At 32.0% G+C, this 24,924-nt stretch overlaps 3 protein-coding genes across 5 annotated transcripts; 1 reads left to right on the forward strand and 2 right to left on the reverse strand.

Annotated features, from left to right (window-relative positions):
- Positions 1-7,385: 7,385 nt before the first annotated feature.
- On the reverse strand, positions 7,386-12,896 carry LOC140439599 (uncharacterized). 3 transcript variants are annotated; one of them, XM_072529616.1, is made up of 4 exons: positions 12,283-12,896; positions 12,107-12,184; positions 11,931-12,050; positions 7,386-10,854 (listed from the first exon to the last, which is right to left on the reverse strand). In XM_072529616.1, exons 1-4 carry the CDS (start codon positions 12,395-12,397, stop codon positions 9,521-9,523), a joined length of 1,647 nt encoding a protein of 548 aa, XP_072385717.1. In that variant the 5' UTR covers positions 12,398-12,896; the 3' UTR covers positions 7,386-9,520. The 3 variants fall into 3 exon arrangements, with proteins under 3 accessions (XP_072385717.1, XP_072385716.1, XP_072385715.1); XM_072529615.1 differs by having other exon boundaries at positions 11,931-12,044; positions 12,107-12,226; XM_072529614.1 differs by having other exon boundaries at positions 12,107-12,226.
- Positions 12,897-14,481: 1,585 nt separating this feature from the next.
- LOC140439600 (uncharacterized) lies at positions 14,482-18,152 on the reverse strand. Its single transcript, XM_072529617.1, has 5 exons — positions 17,575-18,152; positions 17,089-17,517; positions 16,382-16,618; positions 15,997-16,315; positions 14,482-15,937 (listed from the first exon to the last, which is right to left on the reverse strand). The coding sequence occupies exons 1-5, from the start codon at positions 17,669-17,671 to the stop codon at positions 15,067-15,069; spliced, it is 1,953 nt and encodes a 650-aa protein (XP_072385718.1). The 5' UTR covers positions 17,672-18,152; the 3' UTR covers positions 14,482-15,066.
- Positions 18,153-18,278: 126 nt separating this feature from the next.
- Positions 18,279-24,570, forward strand: LOC140439601 (uncharacterized). The gene is made up of 3 exons (XM_072529618.1): positions 18,279-18,418; positions 18,479-18,652; positions 18,847-24,570. Exons 1-3 carry the CDS (start codon positions 18,375-18,377, stop codon positions 20,237-20,239), a joined length of 1,611 nt encoding a protein of 536 aa, XP_072385719.1. The 5' UTR covers positions 18,279-18,374; the 3' UTR covers positions 20,240-24,570.
- Positions 24,571-24,924: the final 354 nt, after the last annotated feature.

Below are 24,924 nucleotides of genomic sequence, written 5' to 3' on the forward strand. Positions count from 1 at the left end.
ATACCACCGACCGCACTTCTCACTTCCCCGCAATAGCCACGCGTTGTAGCTGGCCTGGTGTCATCGAGCAAAAAGACAAAAGAGGGAATGTAAAGGTAGTGGGGGCAAAAATATTGTTAGACAGGTAGTGCCATCTTGAGAGGCCAAATTAAACAAGGAAAAAGAGTCTTTCCTTGTTTAAGAAATCAAATTTAGTTGGGTTATGTTATTATGTGTCCCAACTGTCACATGAAATCTTATTTATATTGAAGTTTTTTAACAATTGTTTCACATTTTAGACTGTTATCGTTAATATTTAATTAAAATTTTCTCGTCTAAGACACATTCTGAAAACTATTGTATAGCTATTGTTAATAAGTGTCGGAAAATTTAAATTTGGCGCATTCGCATTTCCGGATATGTCCGCCATCAGAGGCCACTTTTTTGGTCTCCTTTTCATAACGATTAGATTCCCTCTTTTGTCTTTTTGCTCGATGCCTGGTGTGCACAAATCGATTGTGATCGGTGATCCTAAATCCTATTGTCATTGTAACTTGTACGGACGGCAAATACACATTTAAATTTTGCGGTGTTAGTAATGCTTATCAAGTTTCAAACAATTTAAGAATGGAGAGCGTGAATGTTAGCGTGGATTATTTAAAATCAATTAAATTTTCTTCACTATCTTTAGAAGAAAAATTAAAAATTAAAAGTGCCGGTCGTCCTAAACCAAATTTGTTAATTTCGAAGGTAACAAAATGCAAAAGTCGGGATTATAAACGATCATTTAAAATTGAGATTTATGAAAAAACTGACTGGTTGTGTGGGTGTGCTACTACCAATACTCTTTACCGTTTTCCGTGTTTACTATTTGGAGATAAGAAATCAGAATGGACAAAATATGGCATTAAAGACTTAGTTCATTTATCCGAAAAAATTAAAAAGCATCAACATTCAAAGTCACACATATCTGCTAAATTAGGTTTCAATTTATTAGGTAAACAAGATATTCGGCAACAACTAAATAGTGCATACCGATTAAATATTGCAAAACATAATGAACAAATAAAAAATAATAGTACGTCTTATCAAAAATTATAAACTGTGTCAAATTTTGTGGTGCTTTTGAACTTGCTCTCCGCGGCCATGATGAAAGAAAGGATTCAATAAACCCTGGTATATTTAGAGGTCTCATAAATTTTTCCGCCGAATTGGATTTAGCTCTCAAAGACCATTTGCAGCAAGCTACTGTGTTTAAAGGAACGTCAAAAGACATTCAAAATGATTTACTCGATTGTATGCTTTCAGTGTGTCAGGAACATATCAAAAAAGAAATTGCTGCTTCAAAATTTGTTTCCATTGTGAGTGATGAAACGAGTGACATTTCAAATATTTTTCAAATGGTTATAGTTTATCGTTACACTTTACAAAACGGGACCCCTGTTGAAAGATTTTGGACTTTTTTAAAACCAAATAACCACGATGCTGTTTCCTTAGCTGGCTGCATAGAAGAATGTTTAAGTTGTGTTTTATCAAGTTCCGATAAGTTAATTTCTCAAAGCTATGACGGAGCGGCGTATTGTTATGAGTGGCGTTCATGGGGGTGTGCAAAAATTCATTCAGGATAAATTTAGATATGCCAATTATATACATTGTTATGCGCATCAGTTAAATTTGTTAATGTCTCAGGCAACAAGCATAAATACTAATGTACGCATATTTTTTGCTGGTTTGACCGACATTACTAATTTTTTTTTCAAATTCACCTCAGAGAGTTGCCATATTAGATGAAGTTGTGGGAAATAGGGTTCCATCAGCATCTGCTACAAGATGGAATTTCAAAATTAGAACGGTGAACATGGTGTATGAAAATAGAGAAGCCCTAATAGAGTGCATGGAAAGAATACAATCCACATCCAGGCAATCTGGTACCATAACAAAAGCAGGTGCACTTTTAAGGTTATTGAATGATAATAAATTTGTATTTTGGTTGAAAGTTTTTCATCGTGTTATGCCCCACGTTGACATACTATATTCACAAATACAAAAAACTGCTACTGATTCCGTAATCGGAAAACGATGCCTGACTACATTTGAAGAAAATATACAAAAAGAAAGAGACAATATTCACACTATAAGAGAAACCGAGTTAACAGACATTGACGATAGTCACTCCAGGAAGAGACGGAAGAAAGATGACAGAAATTCTTATGTCTCCACAATTATTCAAGCTAAGGAAGTTTGCGATACTATACTATCTGAAATTAAAAGAAGGTTTTTGTTTACAGGACATTTGGAAATAGCAAAATTATTTTCAGTGGACAATTTTGAAATATACAGCTCAAATTTTCCTACATTGACATTGGAATCAGCAATTAACAATTATCCCTTTTTAAATAAAAACAAATTAAGGACTGAATTGGAAATTGTTTATAGAAGATCCGATTTTAAAGAACTTTCCGGAGCAGTTCACTTACCTAAATTTTTGATTGAAAATAATTTGCAAGAAGATTTTTCTGAAATTAATTTAATTCTTCAAGTACTTGTTACGATGCCAATGTCAACAGCAGAAGCAGAACGATGTTTCTCTACATTGAAACGTATCAAAACTTTCCTTAGAAGTACTATGGGCCAGGATCGACTAACTGCACTCGCCATGTTATCAATTGAAAAAAAAATGATTCAAGAAATTCCAAATTTTAATGAATTGGTTATTGAAGAATCTATTTCAAAAAAAGACAGGCGACTTGATTTTCAATACAAAACTTGCTTATAACATTTAAAAACTAAATTATAATTTTAAGTTTAATAAAATACATTATTTATTGTAGTTTCTTAATAAGATCCTTTGATTTTTACAATTTGGCGACACTCAAAAAACTTTTGTTTACGGAAATAGGGCTGAAGCGGAGGCCTATGGTGTTATCTATTTTTATATGGTATTTATAATATGTGTGCACCCCCAATACTTTACACCAGGCGCCGCCACTGGGCGGGAATGGAAATTGTACATTCTAGAATATATTTTTAATGGTTTTGTATATAAAATAACGGCTACCGAACACATTGTGTTGTTATAACCTTACAAATATTTTTATTGTAGATACGGAGTTCTTCCTAAATTATATTCAAGAATGTGCTAATTTATTGGAAATTAAGCCACTTGAAGGAATTCAGAGACCACAAAATTGTTGATCACCGAATATGGTAAACATATTTCTGAATTTTGTAATCCGAAAATGAAAAAAATGACATGGGGTAAAATAAAAAAAGTTTTTCGTAAAATGATTTTATACGGTATGTGAGGAAGACCTTGACAGAAAAATACGAAATTTAAAACACCACTATAAGACGATCAAGGATAATAATAAAATGTCCAACACTGGTAGAGGACGCATCACCTGGGAATATTTTAATGCTTGAAGAAATATTTACAAAAGATAAAACTATAAATCACGGGAAAATCTACTCTTCACTTAATCGTTTAGATTTTGTAGATACAAACCCATCGACAGTTACACCCCATGTATTATTAGATTCTCCTATATTCGTATATATGATACATATAGATATTAACAGTTGCACCCTTCAAACTATTAGATAGTCCTAGCTCTACAACTGGAACACATAAAAAACCAGTAAAAGTTGCACCCCATATAACAGATTATCCTAGTACCAGTACAACACCTAAATCAACTGCTACTCCCAAACAAGCAGTTAAATTGAGAAAGCTCCAGAAAGGAAGAGGCCTCTATAGATTTAGAAAAGAATATTTAGCATTAGAAAATGGAAGAGTTGTTGCATTAGAAAAATTGGTGGAAGAACTTGCAGAGAATAAAAGAATCCAAAAGGCGAATATGTTGAGAGAAAAAAACACATAGCGGCATTGCTAAGAGGGCATTACATCATATTTCCTTTGTTATTGGTCCGATTGGAGCGTGTGATACGTTAAATGAAAGGGTAATATCACGAATATATTAAGATAGAAAAAAAAACAAACAAAGCGACAACCAAAAGGGCACTACGCAGTGTCTTCATTATTAATGAATGTATAGTTACATACGAGATGTCATAGGGCACTATCGATAAAAATAGTTTAACTAAAAGACAAATTTTGATTTATTGACTTGAAGAAGGCCTCTGGCTGAGTACAAAATAAACAACTGAACGTATCCTAACATAGCAAATGAAAGGGGAGGAAATAACGAATATATTAAGTAAGAATAGTCTAATCGATGCAGTCGTTCTCGAGTTGCTATAAAAAAATTATAATAAGTGTATATGTATTATATTACGGTATACCGCAAGGTTACTACACCCGTCTTGATTTTTCGAGTCACGCTAAATAGGATTTCGAGCCCGTGCAAAACATCATACCGAGCGAGAAGAAGTACTCACTTCAAAAAGAATGAGAACAAATTCAACTTTAAGAAATATTTATTTAGTGTGAAATAGTTTTTTTCGCCCTACTATATGAATATATTTGAATACAGCAGTCGCAGTGCTTACGAATGTTCTAATTCGATTTAGTTATTTGGTAATTTGATAATGGCTCGAGCTACCAGCAAATTATCAAATAAGGCGAGCTCTGCTTGTAGCTGTAGAACTTGAACTAGGCTGGTCAGCATGGCTTTTTTTGGAGTAATATTCTTACCTGACCAATTGCCCATCTTTCTTTAGAGCCTGTGCCGATCTAGGATTGAGTGAGAGCATCAGTTCTATTGTACTTCTTTTGTGGACTCTGGCTAGAGTTCTCCATATCGGAGTTCTTAGTATCCAGTTTATTATGTACCTGTAAGAATGGCTCTTTGAGAAATCACTAATAGGGTTGGTAGGAATGTTACTACTGTAATGCGATCTTGGAATACTTGGACGGAAGAACACATACACCAACGTCGTAGAGGTCCCGGATCAGTTCTCAAAATCAGTGTGCGTGACTGAAATGAATGCACAGGAATACATTCATAAAGTCTTGGAACCGTTACAGTGCCCTATCTGCGAGAACCAAATAACCCTATTTTCCAAGATAATATCAGGTCCAACACTACAGCTTTTAATTTAATGTTTCTCTGTCAAGCTAACGTCAGATCTAACTTTGCCCTATTGAAAATAATGCGTATTTTTCATTCCTGATCCGATCTAATACAATGTGATTAAACCAGAACAATAACAGAAAGTACCATTAACTCGTTCACTGCTCATGACTCGGATCCGAGTCAGCTGTGTTTATCTCTGTATGCTCGTGACTCGGATCCGAGTCATCGGGAGTCCCAAATTAAAACGCGTCAGTATTCTTTTAGCGCTTGAATAAGAACGTTGTATTCGGACGAGCGTGTTTGTATACCCTTTTATAATTGAAAAGTGCTTTTCGTTTTTGAATCGTAGTATAAAGTGTGCCAATATGGATGAACAACAACCGGGCCCTTCGGGAATTAAAAAACCTAAATTACAAAGTGCAAAATTCACACAAGACGAATTATTTAAAATTCTAAATTAATCAGTTAGTGATCACGACATAGAGATTAGCGACAAAGAGTCTGAGCCTTCTGAAAATGACTATTCTGATAAGCTATGAGTTAGCGATTACACGAAATCAACTTTAACTTAAGAATATCCGTCAGAATTTAATTTCAAACCTAAATTGTGGCTTTATTCCAAAATAAAATAGTAAATTATTTTATTGTTGTACATATGATGAAATATATACTGAAATGTAGGATATCAAAGTATGGCTGATATAGGAGAAGAAAACACTGCTGAAGTTTGGACAGATGGGGTTTCGGAAATGCAGAGATTTCCTTTTATCAGAAATAACGGACTTTTGATAGATCCTCCAAAAAACTCTAAACCAAGACTATCTTCGAATGATATTCGATGATGAGTTTTTGAATATGGTGGTAGATGAAACCAATTATTATGCTGAACAAACATTCTTGTCCTAAGTTGGTGCTCTGGAACATAGCCGGATTTCTAGATCTAAACCACTTTCCATACCAGAATTTTTGGTGTTTATTGGATTAATTTTCCATTCTGGTAACATACGCATGTCAAAATTGGAAGATTACTGGAAAACAGATCCAATATTTAACCTAAAATATGTTTTCAAAACATGAGCAGATATCGTTTTCTGCTAATCTTGAGATGCTTACACTTCGCTCACAATCCGATAACACTAAATGATGTGCCTGGAGATCGGCTGTATAAAAGTAAAACCAGTCATTAATTTTTTTAATAATATAATGGCTGCTCTATATTATCCAGCTAGGGACTTATCTTTAGACGAATCCATGGCACTATGGAAGGGCAGACTTAGTTTCAAGTAGTATATTAAGCAGAAAAAGAATAAATTCGGCATCAAACTGTATATTATAACAGAACCTTTTTGGTATTATCCAAAACATCGTACTCTACATAGGCGCCTCGGATCCGGCGATAGGAGGAAAATGACATTCCACCAAGGTATTATTGGAAGTAGCGAAAAGATTTCTCTACTCGGGACATGCCATCTACATGGATAACTTTTATAATAGTTATTTATTGGCCAAACATTTATTGACACGGCACACTTATTGCACTGGTACATTGTAGGTCGAATTAGAAACCCCTCAGAAGTAACCAATGCTAAACTATCCAAAGAAGAAACCACAGTACAATATTGTAATGGAGTAATGATTGGTAAATGGCATGACAAAAGATGTGGTTATATATATCTTCTGAATTTCCCAATACTTTGACTGAACATGCAACCAGGAGAGGATGGAATGTTGTCAGACTATTACCAATATTGAAATATAACCAGTACATGGCAGGTATAAATAAACAAGATCAAATGTTGTACTACCCATGTTCCAGAAAAACGTTACAGTGGTACAAACAACTTGGGCTCCACTTTTTCCAGTTAATGTTGCTTGACGCCTTTTTTCTATATAACAGATATTCTGGAACAAAACTCCCCCTCTCAGATTTTCGCTTATAAGTCATTTGCGAATTACTCTATAAAACATATAAAAGTAAAGAACGTAATCTTGCTCACAAACATTTGCCTAAAGTAATTGCTAGTAAATCTAAAAAGGGAGAAACAAAAATGAAATAAGGTAGAATATCTTCCATCGATAAAATTAGAAAAAACACAATTTACGAGTGTGCAGATTGTGACGAATACCTGGCCTATGCATAGATTGTTTTCGCAAATACCATTTAAACAACAGATAGATTGCTTTCAGTATATTAGTTTAGACAAAATTTTCATTTTCTAAAGACCTTTTAATTGTTACCTGATTTCTAGTATGAAAATATAAATATCTAGAAAACTTTCACAAGTGTTATGGGTAATAAATTGAAATCCCTCAATAAAAGACTACAATAGATAGGTACCTTATACTTTGAATAAGTTTGTATTGCCGATATTGACTTTCCAATTACTAATTTGCATAACAGTCAGATATTGTACCTGGTTACAATGTTGTTGAATATTAGAATTTTCATTTCGCTTGTTGAAACTCCATACAATATTTACAAAATTGCCTGTACTCTCGTTCCAGATCGTATTTTGTTTTCGAGATACATTTAAATTTGGGAATTTTTTATTATTTTTTGACTTTTTTTATGTTCTTTTTTAATTTAATTTAAGTGTATAAAATCCAATACAATATGAGCATCACGAAAAAGTACCATTGAATTATATTTGGAAGTTTTCATCTTAAGTGTTCATAAACAATTTGCTAGGAAATGAAAATTTGTTTTTTTCCTTAGTTCTCGATTTGTTACATTTCTCATTTGATTTAATAAAAAATTATTGTAAATAATTTTTTTTTAATTATATCAACGACTCACATCCGAGTCGCTTAGCACAAATAAAGAAAATATAAGCAATATGCTCACGACTCGGATCCGAGTCTTTTCTTCTTTTCGCATAAAATATTACAAATTTATTTAAAATACCCTTTATTTAATATTTACTTTATTTATTCATAAATATTTTTTAAAAAATACTAGTCAGCACGGCGGTTGATTTCCATGAAAATGCGCTGAGCAGTGATAGTGTTTATAATTTAACATAAGCGCACAGCTACAAAAAATGTTCAAAATTCCCTCAATGAAATGTGACACAAGATGCAACTCTTAGCCTCATTGGTTGTCATATTCATGCAAATATTCCTGTTGTTTTCTTATTTACTTATGTAAAAGTGTTTCAGTTAAATTGGCCGAAGCTTTGCAGATAGGTAGTTTTGGTCATGATAATCAAAAGATTTCAGTGCTCCAAGACTCAGAAATAAATTGTTTCTCAGAAATTGTTTAAAGCTAGAGCTTCAAAATATCAGTTTTTAGTCAATTCAAAATATTAATTTTTCAAAATCAGGAATTTGGAAATGTACCGACCCACACATACAATATACATCATCTGAATCTCAATAAACATCAATATGGTATATTAATGACATTTCTAATTTTTTTCAGTAAAAAACAAAGTGGGATGTCCTGGGTAGGATATCCTGGTACCTAATTCCGGTTCCAAATTCATTATTTTGAAAAGTTGACTAAAAACTGACATTATGACTCTCTATCACTCAAAACAATTGATTTCTGCGTCTTGGCGCAATGATAACTTTTGATCCGTATAACCAAAGCTGAATCTCTGTAAAGTTTCAGTCAATTTAACTGAAACGACTTTTATATAAGAAAAGTGCCAGTCCTTTCACCCTTTTTTTTTAAGGTTTTTCTCCAGTGTGCAATCTCAAGATCATTTTAAATTATAAATTTTAGAAAACTGCTTAAAACAAATTTCACATTTGTATCGCTTTTCTCCAGTGTGTATTCTAAGTGTTTTTTTAAACTGCTTGCTTCACTAAATTGTATGTTTGTGTTCAGAAAGATGGCATTGGGTAACCTTTTAAATGCTTAAAAAAGATATCAGAGTTGTAAGGCTTTTCTCCAGTATGGATTCTTAAATCAATTCACAACAATCAAATCGCTTGTTAAGTGTCATTTGCTTCACTAAATTGCTTAAAACAAATTTCACACTTGTAAGGCTTCTTAAGTTTTTTTCAAACTGCTTGCAGTAATAAATTGCTTAAAACAAATTTCACACAAGCTTTTCTCCAGTCTACATTCTTAAGTGTCTTTTGCTTCACTAAATTGCTTAAAACAAATTTCACACATTTAAGACTTTTTTGCAGTGTGCACTCTTAAGTGTTTTTTCAAATTGCCTGATTCACTGAATTGCTTAAAACAAATTTCACACTTGTAAGGCTTCTTAAGTGTTTTTTCAAATTGCTTGCAGTACTAAATTGCTTAAAACAAATTTCACAAAGGCTTTTCTCCAGTGTGCATTCTTAAGGGTCTTTTCAAACTGCCAGCTTCACTAAATTCCTTAAAACACACTTGTAAGGATTTTCTCCAGTGTGCACTCTCAAATGGACTTTCAAATAACTTTTAGTAAAAAACTGCTTTAAACAAATTTCACACTTGTAGAACTTTTCTCCAGTGTGCATTCTTAAGTGTCTTTTGCTTCACTAAATTGTTTAAAACAAATTTCACACATTTAAGACTTTTTTGCAGTGTGCACTCTTAAGTGTTTTTTCAAATTGCCTGATTCACTAAATTGCTTAAAACAAATTTCACACTTGTAAGGCTTTTCTCCAGTGTGCATTCTTAAGTGTTTTTTCAAATCTCCTGCTTGACTAAATTGCTTAAAACAAATTTCACACTTGTAAGGCTTTTGTCCAGTGTGCACTCTTAAGTGTTTTTTCAAACTGTCTGTTGCACTAAATTGCTTAAAACAAATTTCACACTTGTAAGGCTTTTCTCCAGTGTGAGTTCTGATATGAGATTTCAAATTACATACTTTAGTAAACTGCTTAAAACACATTTCACAGTTGTAAGGCTTTTCTCCAGTGTGCATTCTTAAGTGTTTTTTCAAATATCCTGCTTGTCCAAATTGCTTAAAACAAATTTCACACCTATAAGGCTTTTCTCCAGTGTGCATTCTTAAATGATTTTTCACACTGCTTGCAGCACTAAATTGCTTAAAACAAATTTCACACTTATAAGGCTTTTCTCCAGTGTGCATTCTTAAGTGATTTTTCAAACTGCTTGCAGTACTAAATTGCTTAAAACAAATTTCACACTTATAAGGCTTTTCTCCAGTGTGTATTCTTAAGTGTGTTTTTAAATCTCCTGCTTGACTAAATTGCTTAAAACAAATTTCACAGTTATAAGGCTTTTCTCCAGTGTGTATTCTTAAGTGTTTTTTCAAATCTTCCGATTGACAAAATTGCTTAAAACAAATTTCACACTTACAAGGCTTTTCTCCACTGTGTATTCTTAAGTGTCTTTTCAAATTGCTTGCATTACTAAATTGCGTAAAACAAATTTCACACTTGTATGGCTTTTCTCCAGTGTGCACTCTTAAGTGTTTTTTCAAACTGTCTGTTTCACTAAATTGCTTAAAACAAATTTCACACTTGTAAGGCTTTTCTCCAGTGTGAGTTCTGAGATGATGTTTCAAATGACATACTTTAGTAAACCGCTTAAAACAAATCTCACACTTGTAAGGCTTTTCTCCAGAATGCACTCTTAAGTGTTTTTTCAAATTTCCTCTTTGTCCAAATTGCTTAAAACAAATTTCACATTTGTAAAGCTTTTCTCCAGTGTTAGTTATGATATGATGTTTCAAGTTACATACTTCAGTAAAATCAATGTGCCTTTTTCCAGTGCGCATTTTTATATGTTTGTTTAAATAACTTTTATGGCCAAGCTGCTTAATACAAGTTTCACATTCTTTTTCTTCATCTGGTTGAACAACAGATTCTTTTTTATATGTATGTTGGGATATTGTTTCCATAAACTCCAATGTGTTCTCCTCACAGAGAGAGCCTAAAATAAAAGAAAATATTTAATAGAATACAAGAGAAAATTTTAAAAACCCATGTCTATTGGCACAACATAGTGCACTATGTTGTGCCAATAGACACGGATTATGTTATGTAACACATTAAATGTTATGATTTCCAAAATATCAATTGAAACAATTTTACATGTAAATGTTTTTTATCTTAGGCACATTCCTGTGTATTCTTAAAACTTTCCTTATTGAAAATTATTCGAGGCATATTTAACAATTGCGAAGGATTTTACTATCATTATAGCAATTTTACAGGTAAAAAGTTTCTATTTTATAGTGATGACCGTAGCTCAGTGGCTGTAATACTAGCTTGCCAAGCCAGAGGACACTGCATTAACAGTATAAATTTCTAATTTAAGTGCATGTTAGTTTTGTAAAGCAGTTAACTGTGGTTGTTAATCACATTAAGAGCTTTTGTGTGACCTGAAAATTCTAACAATAGACCTTAGCCAGAATGGACAGTTTCTAGAGGAAATAAATAAATAAATACCACAATAAACAAGATGGAAGATAAATAAACCTAATTATACTAAAAACAGTAGAACAACAGTTGTACCCAGCAGATATTTGATATAACGGAACATATGACTCATTACTTAAAATGAAAAACTACTATACACAAAAACAATCATTCTTACATGCTATATTTGGACCATATTATGCTCACAGATTAACCACTACCACATAATAGACTGAATCTTATACTAGTGACAAAACTTAGCAAACAAAACTTATTGGTCTGATTATAATATCTGAAATACATTTTCAAAATACCTGTTTGACAAAACTTCTAATAAAATTATAAAGCTTTTTAGAAAATATATATTAATATTGCCATCATACTCTTAGACATAAGAACATTTGTATTTGTGATATTGAATAAATTACAAAATTGGCTCACAAAAAAAGAGACAATAGGTTTAAGTAAGTCAGTTTTTACTATCTACTAAATTTTAAAGAATTCTCCTCTTTAGATAAAACACCTGTAATCAACCAGATAGTATTGATATGGCAACTAAACATATAACACAATAATTCCTTGTCTTACCAGAGTTATCTTCTGACTCATTCTTCAGATCCTCAAGATATGTGGATGTGGATAACTGACTCTCAATATATTTTGAATCGGCTTCAAAAAATCCTTCCTTAATTGCATCAATTTCTATAGCTAATAAATACAAATTAGATCACATTGTTTAGCACTAATTTTATTACCTGCATTACCTGAATTGTCTCCTAGTTTATTCTTCCAATCTCCAAGATTTGTGGATGAGGATAGCTGACTCTCATATCTTGGATTTCCTTCAAAAAAGCTTTCCTTAATTTCAGCTTCCATTTCCATAGCTAATAAATACAAATTATGTCACATTGTTTAACATTAATCTTACTTCTTGTAATACCTGAATTTTTTTCTGGTTCACTCTTCAAATTTTCAAGATTTGTGGTTAAGAATAAATGACTCTTTTTTAGGTGACCTTCCACAAACTCTTCCTTAATTTCAGTTTTTACTTCCATAGCTGATAACAACAAATTAGAGCAGATTTTTGTTAGGGCTAAGAATCAAAGTATTTGTTGTTTGTTAAAGTAGTTCATTGGGTTAACTTGAATTTGGGTGCAATGAACATAACCTTGGCATCGAACTATATGATATCACAGTATAGATAACTCTATACTGTGATGATATGCAGAGAATAACCAACCGAACACATTTTCCGGTTATTTATTGCAAACTTAAAACGCATTTATCTCAAAACTCAAAACAGTGTTTTAGGACTTAACTCTCTTCACGCACAGAATTGTCGTTTGCCTGGCCGGACGAGTGTCACGAAAAAAAGCTTATTTTCCTGGGCTATTAAAGCAAAGAATAGACACATGCAACTATATTTTTTGGCATAAGTAAATGAATCTGTATTCTAAATAAATCTCATATTTTGATATTGCCCATTTGTTTCTTTTCTTTCATAATTTATGTATTTATTTCGATACGGAGTTTACTGGTTGTCTATATAGTAGTGATTGAATTTCTCTGAGTAAATAGAATTGGTGATGGTAGACTACACTATAATATACAGCCTAGGTTTGGCGTGATTGGTTGGTGGGTGGGTCCCAATTTAAAAATTGGCGGGTTTCATGCTTTTTAAAATGACAATTGAGGTATTGTGACACAGTATATCGCTAAAAAATTTATTAGCAGAGTAGCAATCTACTGTGGTATTGGTACAAAGCGGATGATATTCACATTTTAGGATTAAGCTGGCTATTATAGTTTTATTAGAAATGTAATTATTTTTTCTTTTGAGATTATGTAGGTAAAATTAATTTCTGACTTGTGTTTTTTTATTTTGATATGCTAGTGATGCTTTTTTATTAGATATATAGATATTGTTTTAATTTTTTTTGATTAGGTAATTTTTTTATTAAGATTTAGAGGTTCTTCTTATTATTTTTATTTCTAGAACATTCATTAACATTATTATTCTCGTTAGCTTTCTCTATGTGGGATCGGCTTCTCTAATTATTTTCCTGTAAACTTTTCTGTTCTCTTCCAGGGACTAAGTACCTCTCCGCTTTTTCTCTGAGATTATGGTTTTTCAAAAACATGCAATTTCTGTTCATCCCCTTTTTTACTGCCCTACATTCAGTACCATACATCATAGCTGGTCTAAAAGCAGTCCTATACAATTACCTTTTAGTTTTCTTCGTACCTTTTTTATCACACATCATTCAATTTGCCTCTTTCCTTTATCTTTAATTGAAGTATGATAAATAAAACGGTAATACCGATCCTAAAAGCCGAAAATTATCATCTTTTTTGAGTTCTTGTCTATTCAAGCCAACTACTCTATCTGGAATTGAAATATCATATTTAAAAGAATATTCTAAATATTTTGTTTGTATCCAACTTAATTTTAATCATTTTTCATTAAGGACTTGTCTCCGCTACTCTATACCAAGCAGGTTCAGTTGTTATCTAATCCAGCACAAATGAGAATAAATATGGGCGAAACCCGGATGAAGCCCTATTTTCACACAAAATTGGCCAGTTTCACCTACAATTGTATAGTTCTAACACTATAATAGTTATTCTAACTATATATAGTAGTTCTAACACTATTATAGTTGTTACTTGCTCATACTCCACTCACACATTCAGCTGGCACTCCTTTCCTACTAAATCTCTGCCACAGTAGGTTTCTGATAACTTCATCATGTGCTTTCTCAAGATTAATAATACTATTCGCAAGTCTATCTCTTTCACTCTAAATTGTTAAATTAGCTGTTTTATAATAAAAATTGCTGATGTAGACCTGCCTCCTTGCATAAATCCAAATTGACATTTATCCATTTTCATTTTTTTAGAACACTGAATTATATTAGATTTCACCACAAATGTAGGATAATAAAAAGATATATATTGTGAATCGAGTACTATGAAAAATTGTCATTGTTAACAAAATGAAGCAGAGGTTTACTGGAAATAACTATTGCAAACCAAATAAAACACTAAACAGTTATGTTTAAAATGTCTTTATTCTTTATTAAAAATCTGGGAAATCAAAGGAGGGGGGGCCGTTATTGATGCAATGGCGAAGGAAATCCCCTCTAAACCTCGCCTAGGGCCCAGTACATCCCGATTTAAAAATGCAATTCTAATATAAAAGCATACAAATATAACATCATTATAACATCATTACTTAACACAGCTTTAAAATTCAGGCCTAAACTAAGCATTTATACATATATTTTATGAAATTTTACTACATATATTACTAATTGTCGCTGGATTTGACCCTCGGGAATGAGGGAAGGTGGTCCAGTCGCACTATCCATAGCTATGTTGGACCGGAGCATATAGGGATCACGGTCCGTGGACATAAAGGTTATATATGAACCCTAGCTAGCGGGAAAAATACCTTTATTAAAATACAATAAAATGTTTATTACAAGTAAGAATCTGCAATAAAAGTTGATTAGTATTATAACTAAGAATCTGCAAAGAAAGGGGTTAGATATCTTAATACTAAGAATCTGAAAATAAAGTGTTAATTAGTCTTAGAACTAAGAATCTGTAAAAGAAGGTCGTTAGTTATGACATCTAAGACTAATTAATGCAAAAGGCAATTTGCAATAGGTAAATAAGCCTATAAAGTGAGCTACAAGAATGGTTCAAATTTAATTTTTAATCAGTTTCTTTTTTTATTGGAAGGAAAATATTCCTGGTTTTCCATTTTTCGCTTCTTTGTAATATCCTTAGGGGTTTCCTGAAATTCTTTCTTCACTTTGCGCTTTGTTCCTTGAATGTCCCTCACAATTTTGTCATGTAATCTTGCAAAACTTTCATCATCTAAGTCTTCCATTAAATTTACCAAGTTTTCTATTTGAAGACTTCGTTTGGTTTTTTCCTGGATGACATTTGTCTGTTCTACCTTCCCTCTGACAAACTCATTAATTTCCTCCTGATGCCTTGATTTGATAATTGAAGTTACTGCCAAACACCTTGCAGCATCATCTAAAACAGAGTTAGTTCCCTCGCGCTCCTCGTGCATTCTTACCAAGTGCACATGCTTACACAAGATATTCCTCACCACATATTCAGCACACTCACACTGATAGCGATGAATACAAATTTTACATACTCTACAATACAATGTCTTACATTCATTTTCACATACTTGCCTTATATTTACATTATATAATTTATTAGGATCTCTAAATGACTTTACCTGAAATTGACCATATACCTTCTCATTTTTCTTAACCTCCACTTTGTTTTTCATCGTTTCTGCCATTTTGTGTGCTTTTGCTATAACCGTATCTTGATAATTGTTCGCATTTGGTCTTTCGATGTCTATAATCCTCTTCCACATTTTAATGTCAACTAGATCATCTATTGTGTCCAATAACTTTTCAATTGTTACCCCAGCACTTCTCCTAAGGTGGTTGGTCTTCAATAGGTTGTTGAAAGATTCTATCGCCATGTTTGTATTGATTCCTGAATTTTTTCTGTAACAATGAGCCCACATTTTGATTCTCTCTTCATTCTGAAAGTAATTCCTACAAAAAAAATAGACTTAAGGATGACTTAAAATGTATGATTTCATATACTTATTTACCGTGCCAGATAATTAAAAAAATCTATCTCATTTGCCTCTTGTAATTTGATTATATATCTATTGCATAACTCCATAAATCTATCTTCATCCGTTTCATTAATAATTCTTTTCATCTCAGTTTTCATCTGTTTCTTCAAAATTGGATCTTTTATTTTCTTCTTCCCTTGAATGTTCCAATTTTTCACAACGTGCCATGTACATAAAAGCCTCTTTGGTTGGTTGCCCATAATCTTCACCCATGCATTATAATATTTTTTATCGTCATCACTCATAAAATGTTCTGCATGAATTCCAGTTTGCATTCTATTCTTGAGAGCACCTAAAAGTTTTTAAAAATTATTTTTACTTACCAGTCATAAATTGTCACTACTCATATAATACATACCTAAAAAAACTTCTTGAACTACTTGGTCCAATCGGTTTGACAGTAAGAATGCAACTGGAAATCCTGTATTCCTGTCATCTTTAATAATCACCACTGTTAAATCCATTCCCCTCTTGTTCGTGCCATGTGTACCATCCATACAAATTATGCTATGGAATTCTCTTAATTTATCTTCCATAACAGAGTTCATGAATCCTAAGGCAAAATCTTCTTTTTTAAGTACATCATGTTGTTCTCCTAATAAAAATAAAAAATTTATAGTTTAGAGATAATTAAAGATAATAAATTAATGGTAAGAGACTGAAATTTTATTGTATTTTTTAACAGGTAATCATTAGTCCTATTTTTTTTTTGTGTTGACTTCTTATTTAACATATCATATTTATCAAAAACTGGAAGAGCAAAGTGTGAAATAGATCAGAATGGAGAAGTATTCTTTAACAGACTAAGACCCAAAAATGGTTGTCTAGTAAAATAAAAAACTAGTAAGTTTGCCCAATAAATCAGCACCTCCATTACAAAATTAGTTTTAATGTAAAAAACCAATGACTACAATCTTACGAGATATATTATTTAAAAATGTATATTGTTGATTCTGCTAAGAGTAAGGTTTGTTACATGAGTCAAGTGATAACAATTCACACAAGTCAAATTGGAATAGGATTAATTATAATTGTAGTAGGCATAAAAAAATGATAGGTCTTTACCTTCCTTCTTGAATAAGAAAGCATAATTCTTGTTGTTAGCATTCCATTCCTGAACCTTTAAAGCCGTTGCTACCATATCATTTTGATCTCGTTTCTTATATGTATTATACTTCCTGGACAAATTTGAGAGGTCTTTACTTGTTAATAGGGCAAGTCTTTCTAGTTTTGATGTTTCCAATTTTCTTGAATCTTCTAAAATTCTGCTGGATGGCACCCCAGATATTAACTTCTCTACAATCATTTTTTCTTCTGCTTTTGCCAGATGCATGGTTCTTAATTCCTCTTTATGTCCAGCATGTGTTTTCCAATAACTGACTGAAACTTGTCCTTGATCTCTCAGTTTGCAAATCAGCCTGGAGGGACACACTCCTTTAATTTTAATTGATCCACCAGATTTCTCTGTTCTAATTTTATAGTTGGGCTTATATCCTAAATATAGATTAGTATAAGTTTTAAATATTACAAGTAACAAAGTATTGTACCTACCTTTAGTGTTACTTCTGTTACACTCATAGTATAATGTCTTCTGTTCATTTCTATTAACAATTCTATTCATTGTATAACTTGTCTCAAATTTCTGCATGTCTTTCCATGTCTCATATTCTTATAAACTAGAAAATTCAAAAGTTATTAATTCAATACTCACCTGGTGGTTCCCTTTAAGATGTTTTCGTAAGTTCTCATGGCTTTTGAAATTAGTTTCTTGTTCACATAAGGGACAAATAATGTGATTAATTTTCTTAATCGACATATCTATGTTATGTATTCCTTTGATATGACGATTTCGTAATTCCACATTTTTAAATATTTTGCTGCAAAGATGGCAGGCTCCTGAGTTAATTTCACAGCTTGTTGAAGTGGATGGATAGACAGAATCCATAATTGCTTGCTAAAACAAAGTCTTAGGTAATTAAATATGGTGTTCTAACGAACAGATTTTTAAAACAATTTAACAGATTTTTAAAAATAAATGAGAAAAATTTAAATTGAAATGTTCTGTGTGGTTGCTTATTGGCAAATTGGTATAAAACCGCCTAATCACAGATGTTTACGCGCCAAACAGAGAGATACATAACCTGAAAAATTCAAAATCCGATGAAGATGCTGACCAATCCACAGCTCTTATGCTGTGACCAATCACGCCAAACTTAGGCCAAACTTAGGCTGTATATTATAGTGTAGTCTGGTGATGGTGAGCTGTCACAACAATAATAATTTCATATTTCTTGGAATTAAGGTTAAAAATTTGTATTTTATAGATGTTTATAGATTAAATAGTAAGAAAAATGTTGGAAAACGAAGATGATTACGACTTTATCCCCTCAGATAGGTAACTTTATCTTAGACAAATAAAAATTAATTTTATACAATTTTATTTTTTTCGTTGTAGTTCTAAACTTTCATCCTTATTTGGTTCACTTACAATGGACAACGAGGAAACTAATAATAGCTTAATGTATACTGCTCCAAAACAACCAAATCATTCGAAAATCCAACAAAATACTGAAAAACAGTCTAAGTCATCAAAAGTCTTGTTAATAAAAATTGTTTCTTTATGGAAATCGTAGGTATTATTTTCTAATGTATTAACAAAGAATATAGACGCTATAAGCGTCTATATTCTTTGGTATTAATGTAAATAGATAATATATAAGTATTGTCCTTAAGTAGAAATTAGTTGTATCTTCGAGGGATACTGTCTGCTTGTTTAGTTTTTATATTCAATATAATTCTCAAATATACATTTATTTCTTTTAGAGAGGATAACACTTTCAAACCTGTGGGCAAACATGGATTGGCAATTATTGGATCAGATGAGTTAAAAGTATATGAAATAATAGCCTATAAACATAAAACACATACAATTTTAAGGGCCAAAGTAAGTGACCAGTTTTATTTTCAACAACGAAAAGATAATTTATCATCATTTATTGACAATAATCAACAGAATTGGCTTGTCAAATTTGAAACACAAGAGCAGCAATTGGAATTCACAGATCTTCTCAAATTTTATGGTGCCCAAATTTTGCTAGAACCTTTAAATAACAGCAAAGATGAGAAAAAGGTCAATACACCAGTAATCACAACTAAACCTGAAACATCTTCCAATTACCCAGATTCTGATAGCTCAGATTCTACTAGAAAAGCCAATATTTTGTCTAGAATAACCAAAATGGGACAACAAGTGGTGCCCAAACCAGTGCCAACATTAGAATCAGATATTTCAGATGAAAATGAAAGTCATGAAAGCAAAACTAGAAAATTTCGAAAGGTGAAAAAGACAGAACGAGAAGAAATCCAGTATTTGCCTGAAACTGTAAGCACTGAACTTATCCAAAAACCTTTACTATCAGTGCCACAAGTTTACTATTCACAACCAGCATATGGAGATCTTAACTCAGTACTTCTAGCTCAAAATTCAGAATTAAGGTGTAGCTTAAATCAAATTTCCCAGAAGTTAGATAATCTAAGCAGTCAGAATATAGGGAGCACAAGTAATTTAAGTTCTAAGGTAAAAGTGTTAGAACTTAGAACAGAAAATCTACAAACAGAATTGCAAAGGTATAAACAAAAATGTTATGATCTAGAAATGAAAAATACTGCTCATCATTCAAAACAGGATGAAAAGTCACTAGAAATTTCTCATTTAAAAGAAACCATTGCAGAATTGAGTACAAAACTTTTAGAAGCTAATAGCAAAAGCAGTAATCTAGAAGACTTTAAACATGAGTTGGAAGAAAACAAGTTAATAATTTTAGAGCTGGAAAATGTCATAGAGACCCAAAAACATTCCTTGGAAGAATTGGATCTCTTATACCAGCAATCCAAAACAACAAATATGGAGGCTAATTTGTTGATTAAAAATTTAAACCACAAAATAAAAGAACATGAAATGCATGTTCAAAACAGTGATTTAGAAAAAATAGACTTGCATCAAGGAAATTTACAGCACATCAACATTTTGTCTGATTTAGTGAAAACATCTATGAATGGTATGTACCAATCAATACTAAATTCACTTGATCAAGACGGTGCTGATAGTTTTAATGATGTACAGAGTGTCTTGGCAAAGAATCTCAAAGACACTTCATTCAGAATAATAAATGGCATTAAAGCTGAATTGAAAAGCGAAGATGATAAAAATGTTTAGAGATTAAAATTTAGAGTTTACTGCAAAGTGCTCAAACAGAAATATATTTTGCAATAAATGGTAACAATAAAACTTATTGTTTATTTATTGTTTTTGCAATAAAGTGCATTCCGAAGTATTTATAGTGGTGGACCAAATTATTATAGCTCTCAGGTAAAAAGTAACTTTTGTTTAAAAATGTAAACTATAAAATATGTGAATATATTTGTTTATATTTTATAAAATTCTCACATTGTATCAAGTGTAAAAATTGTTGAATAGAACTGGTTATTCATATGAAAACATTTAAAATTATGTTCAATACTTAGTAGCATCAACTTCCATTTAACTATCTGATGTTTCTTTTCCAGGATTTTTACACATTTCCAGCATTGTTGTAATTGTTTCATTCTGTGGGAAACTTATATTAAGTAGTAATTCGTCATATACTTGTTGGTAATAATTTTGCTTCGAATATTTCATTTTTCATAATCATACAAATATGTTCGATCAGGTTAATAGACCAGAGAAATTAGCAAATAAAAAGCCTTTTTCGTGACCTTCTTTGGTACAGGTACAATAATAACTAACAACTTCTTTTGATAAATTTGGTGATAACATAATGTAAACAAAAGATGCAAATGAATAAATGTAATTTTTTACTTATCATCCCATTAACGGTCAATCAATGAAAAACAATAATTTTTCCGAATTTTTTTATTGAAACTAGTTAACAATGCCTTAACTAAGATATTTTTATGATTGGTTAACAAAAAATTTACAATAACATCTAAAAAATTAAGTGTGCTTCCTGGCCAATATTGTTATATATAAAACATAATTATTGTATTAAACGATTTGAAACATTCGGGATGGAGATGAATTTTACATTTTTTGCATAAATATATAGTATGACTTTTGCATAACCTACATTTCTTTCGCGACTTTTAATCAAATGACCAATATTGTCAAATATTATTACATCGCCAGGCAAACTATCTTTGGAGAGACGTCCACAACTTTATTGAGCAGCCACTTCTGTGTTCACTATTTTTGCACAACGTTAAATTTCGTGAGTGATACTGCTAGAAGTGGTCGAAATTGTATTTGTGACATTTTACCATCATTTGCAATATTGTAAATCTTCCAGCTATTTACGACTGTGCTATCAATAAGATTCATAAATAGAGGCCACCACCATTTCTTCCCTCTTATTCTGATTCGGTAATTAGCAACGCAAATATAGTTCAAATCCGCACCATCCATAAACATATTGTATTCGGCTAGTACATTAGGCTGAGATACGAGAATACTTTTGTGTTCTTTCCGACTGTATCGTTCTGTTTGAAGAAGAGATAGTAATGTGCAGGTATTTGTTATTACCATAACAGCAGAATTCACCTCACGAGTAAAACTTTAGACACAGTATCAAATGCAGACTCGAATGTTCTCCGTGCCGTCTTTTTGAACGTTTTGCAATTCTATAATGGACACTTTGCAGTGCGGTTTTCTCTTATAGTACCTGTGGCAAAGAAGCCTAGATCCTGCAATGCCGCAAAAAGAGCATAAGATGAAAAGAAATTGTCGAAAAAAACTCGATGCTCTTGGGGTTTGTAAACTACAGAAAGTACCTCCATATGGTATGAATTTGTATAAATAACCTGTATGTGAACAAAGACAACATAATTTAAATCCAAATCTTACAGGCTTTCCCCGTATGAATATCTTGCATGAATGACGTCCAAAATATGGTACCATTTCTTCGTCTATTGAAAGGTTATGTTTGAATATACCAAATTGTAAAAAATTTATAGGTATTCATTATATGAAAGATAGAGTAAGTTTAGCAAATTAATTACCTTTGTCTAATTGAGTATTATCAGACAAATGAATATTTTGTTTGATTGATCGAAATTTATTTCTAGACATGGTTTCCCTCACAATGGCTACTTCCTTATTTTCATCTTTCGACCAATAAATGTCACATTGTGGCAAAGTATGATAACCTGATAATATGCAGATACTGATAAAGCGTTTCAGTTCAGCTTCATTCATATCGAATTTGTGACAATTGTTTTATGCTGAATAAGTATTTGAAAAATGTATAATTTGGCTTGTGACTTCATCATCGAAAAATAATGAAAATATTTCGATGGGCGACTTTCCTCAATGACTGGCTTTGCTGTTCTCTAATAAACGATTGTTATTACTTTCAGAAGTAGTCGAGAATTCTGGAGTGGTGTTTGTTTCCCATTTTGGTAAAATTTTCGATTTACTTATTTTGATTAGGTTTTCACATTTTATTGCGAATTTTACTGAGTGGGATATCATCTTCAGAATCACTTGCTGTCGGAACTTAAATTTCATATGTTCCAGCAATTTCTGCATCAATATTATCTTCTTGAATGAGGTTATCATCTAGGTCTTCGTCATCAGTAATTCCATCAACATTAGGGGGGATATATGTAACTTCTACTTCATCTGCATTCTTTATATCTGTATCTTCTTCAAGACATGCAATTAATTCCTTAGTAGTCAAAGGTCGTGTTTGATCATACATCTTCTGTGCAGTCAAAGGTCCAAATGGTCGCTTCTGGCTCAACGACATTTCAGAAGTACACACCTTTAGATCACTTTGAATATTCCCTTATGTGCAACAAACAAATATTTTTAGTTCTTATTTATGTATTATAAACCACCCCACAGTTACGAAAAGCTATTACACGTGCTTACAATTGCAGTACAGATGTAACAGACAAACTGAAAGACGGTTGATGTCGCGATGGCCATCAATCGTCACTGATGCCGTTATGCGCCCATTGTGCGTACGCGCACCCTCAATATTTAAATCAAAATTGAAAAATTCCAAGCCAAGTTTCAATCAAGTATGCTATTTACAATAAAGCGTAATAGTATTTTGAAGCTATATTATCATAACATACTCATATCTTCGTTGGGTCAAAAAGTCGATAAAAAATTATTATCTTCATGATGTTGTCAAACAGTTGAAAAATCGTGTTAGTTTCACAAATCGTAAAACAGTTTTTTATCTAAAATCAAGTACATATGGTTATAAAGATAAAACAAACATGCTAGAATATTTGTGAATACTTGTAAGAGTACTAAATATTTTAGCAGTATGTAAAAAAGAATAAAAATGAAAAGGATGCGTATACGCACCTTTGCCTGTTAATGGGTTAATAGTTATTGCAAAATTGAAATTGTTTATCGAAAAAAACTTTTATCTACAACATTCAACAACAAGGCTTATGTTGTATCTGTATCTGACCGAATGTGTGCGTCATCGTCATTCGGATGATCCTAACTAGTTTGGAATTCACTTAATATTATGTATAGATGTGTCCTGTTTATTGAGTCATATACTTATTTAAAGTCGACAAAAATATAGTCATCCATTCCATGTTCCAAGGCTTTGCTTAAACCCTGCTTAACAGTGAATCGTTGGTTGATTATTGATCTTCCTTGCCTAAATCCTGCCTGATCTTCTCTGTGAGGGGTTGTGGTCTATGGTTAAGTATACTGGTAAATATTTTATATCCACAACACAGCAAGGAGATTCCTCTATAGCTTTGACACAGGAGTTTATCGCCCTTGTTATGGGTTGGACAGATGATGCTCTCATTCCATTCTTTTGGTATTTTCTCCTGTCTCCATATTCTGTGTACGATCTCATAAATACTTTTTATTATGTCCTTTCCTCTCAACTTGAACAATTCTGCAGATATTTCTATCACATCCAGGGGCCTTGTTCTTTTTTGTAGTTTGATTGCCCTTTCAACCTCTTCTAACGTTGGCGGTTTTGTTATCTTATTGTCTTTATTTTCAGCTTCTTCCAATCGTTCATGTTCTGTGTGTTCTACATCGTCATTGTAAGAGTTTTCGGTCAGCAGTTTTTCAAAATATGTTTTCCAAGTGTTTTTAATTTTTTTAGTGTTGCTGGTTATTTCGCCCTTTTTATTCCTGCATAGATTAGTTTTTGGTTTATACCCTTGTTTTATTTGTTTGATATACTTATGTGTATTTCTTGTTTTGCCTTCTCTATGTGTTTTCTCTTTTTTGTCTACACAGTTTGTCACTTATTCGTCTTTTGTTTTCAAATGCCATTTTTCTTTCTCTAGTTCGTCTAGTCAAATATATTCTATGTGCTTCATTTCGTTCTTATATTGCCGACTTTGGTCATCTTTCCTTTCTTTAGTTCATAGCGTCGATTCTGCAGCAGTTAATTTGGTTCTACTTTTAAATATAAAAATTATTTATAAGATCGAGAGCTATTAACCACAAAATAAAGTATGTATGCAGAAAAAAGAAAGTTTATAAAATTAGAGTATTTGCGTTATTGACTTTCAGAATCTGATCTACTGCTGTAATCATTAATGTTAATAATAAGAGGCTCAATTTGGGCTTCAATTAAATTGTATAACTCTCACATTTTGGGATCTACTTCTTCGTTTACATGTCTGACTCAGTTTTTCAATTTTTCCATGGTTACAGCAGATATAGCTTCATGGAATAAATTTTTAATGTCAGCAAATTTAAATGTTGTATTATTGGCAGCAACATAATTCTTGACTTGCGCTCATACAAGCTCTATTGGATTGAGCTCGCAGTGGTACAGTGGCAACCTTCACACTGTTGTATTTGTGCTTTTTACCAGTTCATATACTATGTAGTTATTATATTCGCCT

The sequence above is a fragment of the Diabrotica undecimpunctata genome, chromosome 4, assembly GCF_040954645.1.
Source record: "Diabrotica undecimpunctata isolate CICGRU chromosome 4, icDiaUnde3, whole genome shotgun sequence".
Classification (NCBI taxonomy): domain Eukaryota; kingdom Metazoa; phylum Arthropoda; class Insecta; order Coleoptera; family Chrysomelidae; genus Diabrotica; species Diabrotica undecimpunctata.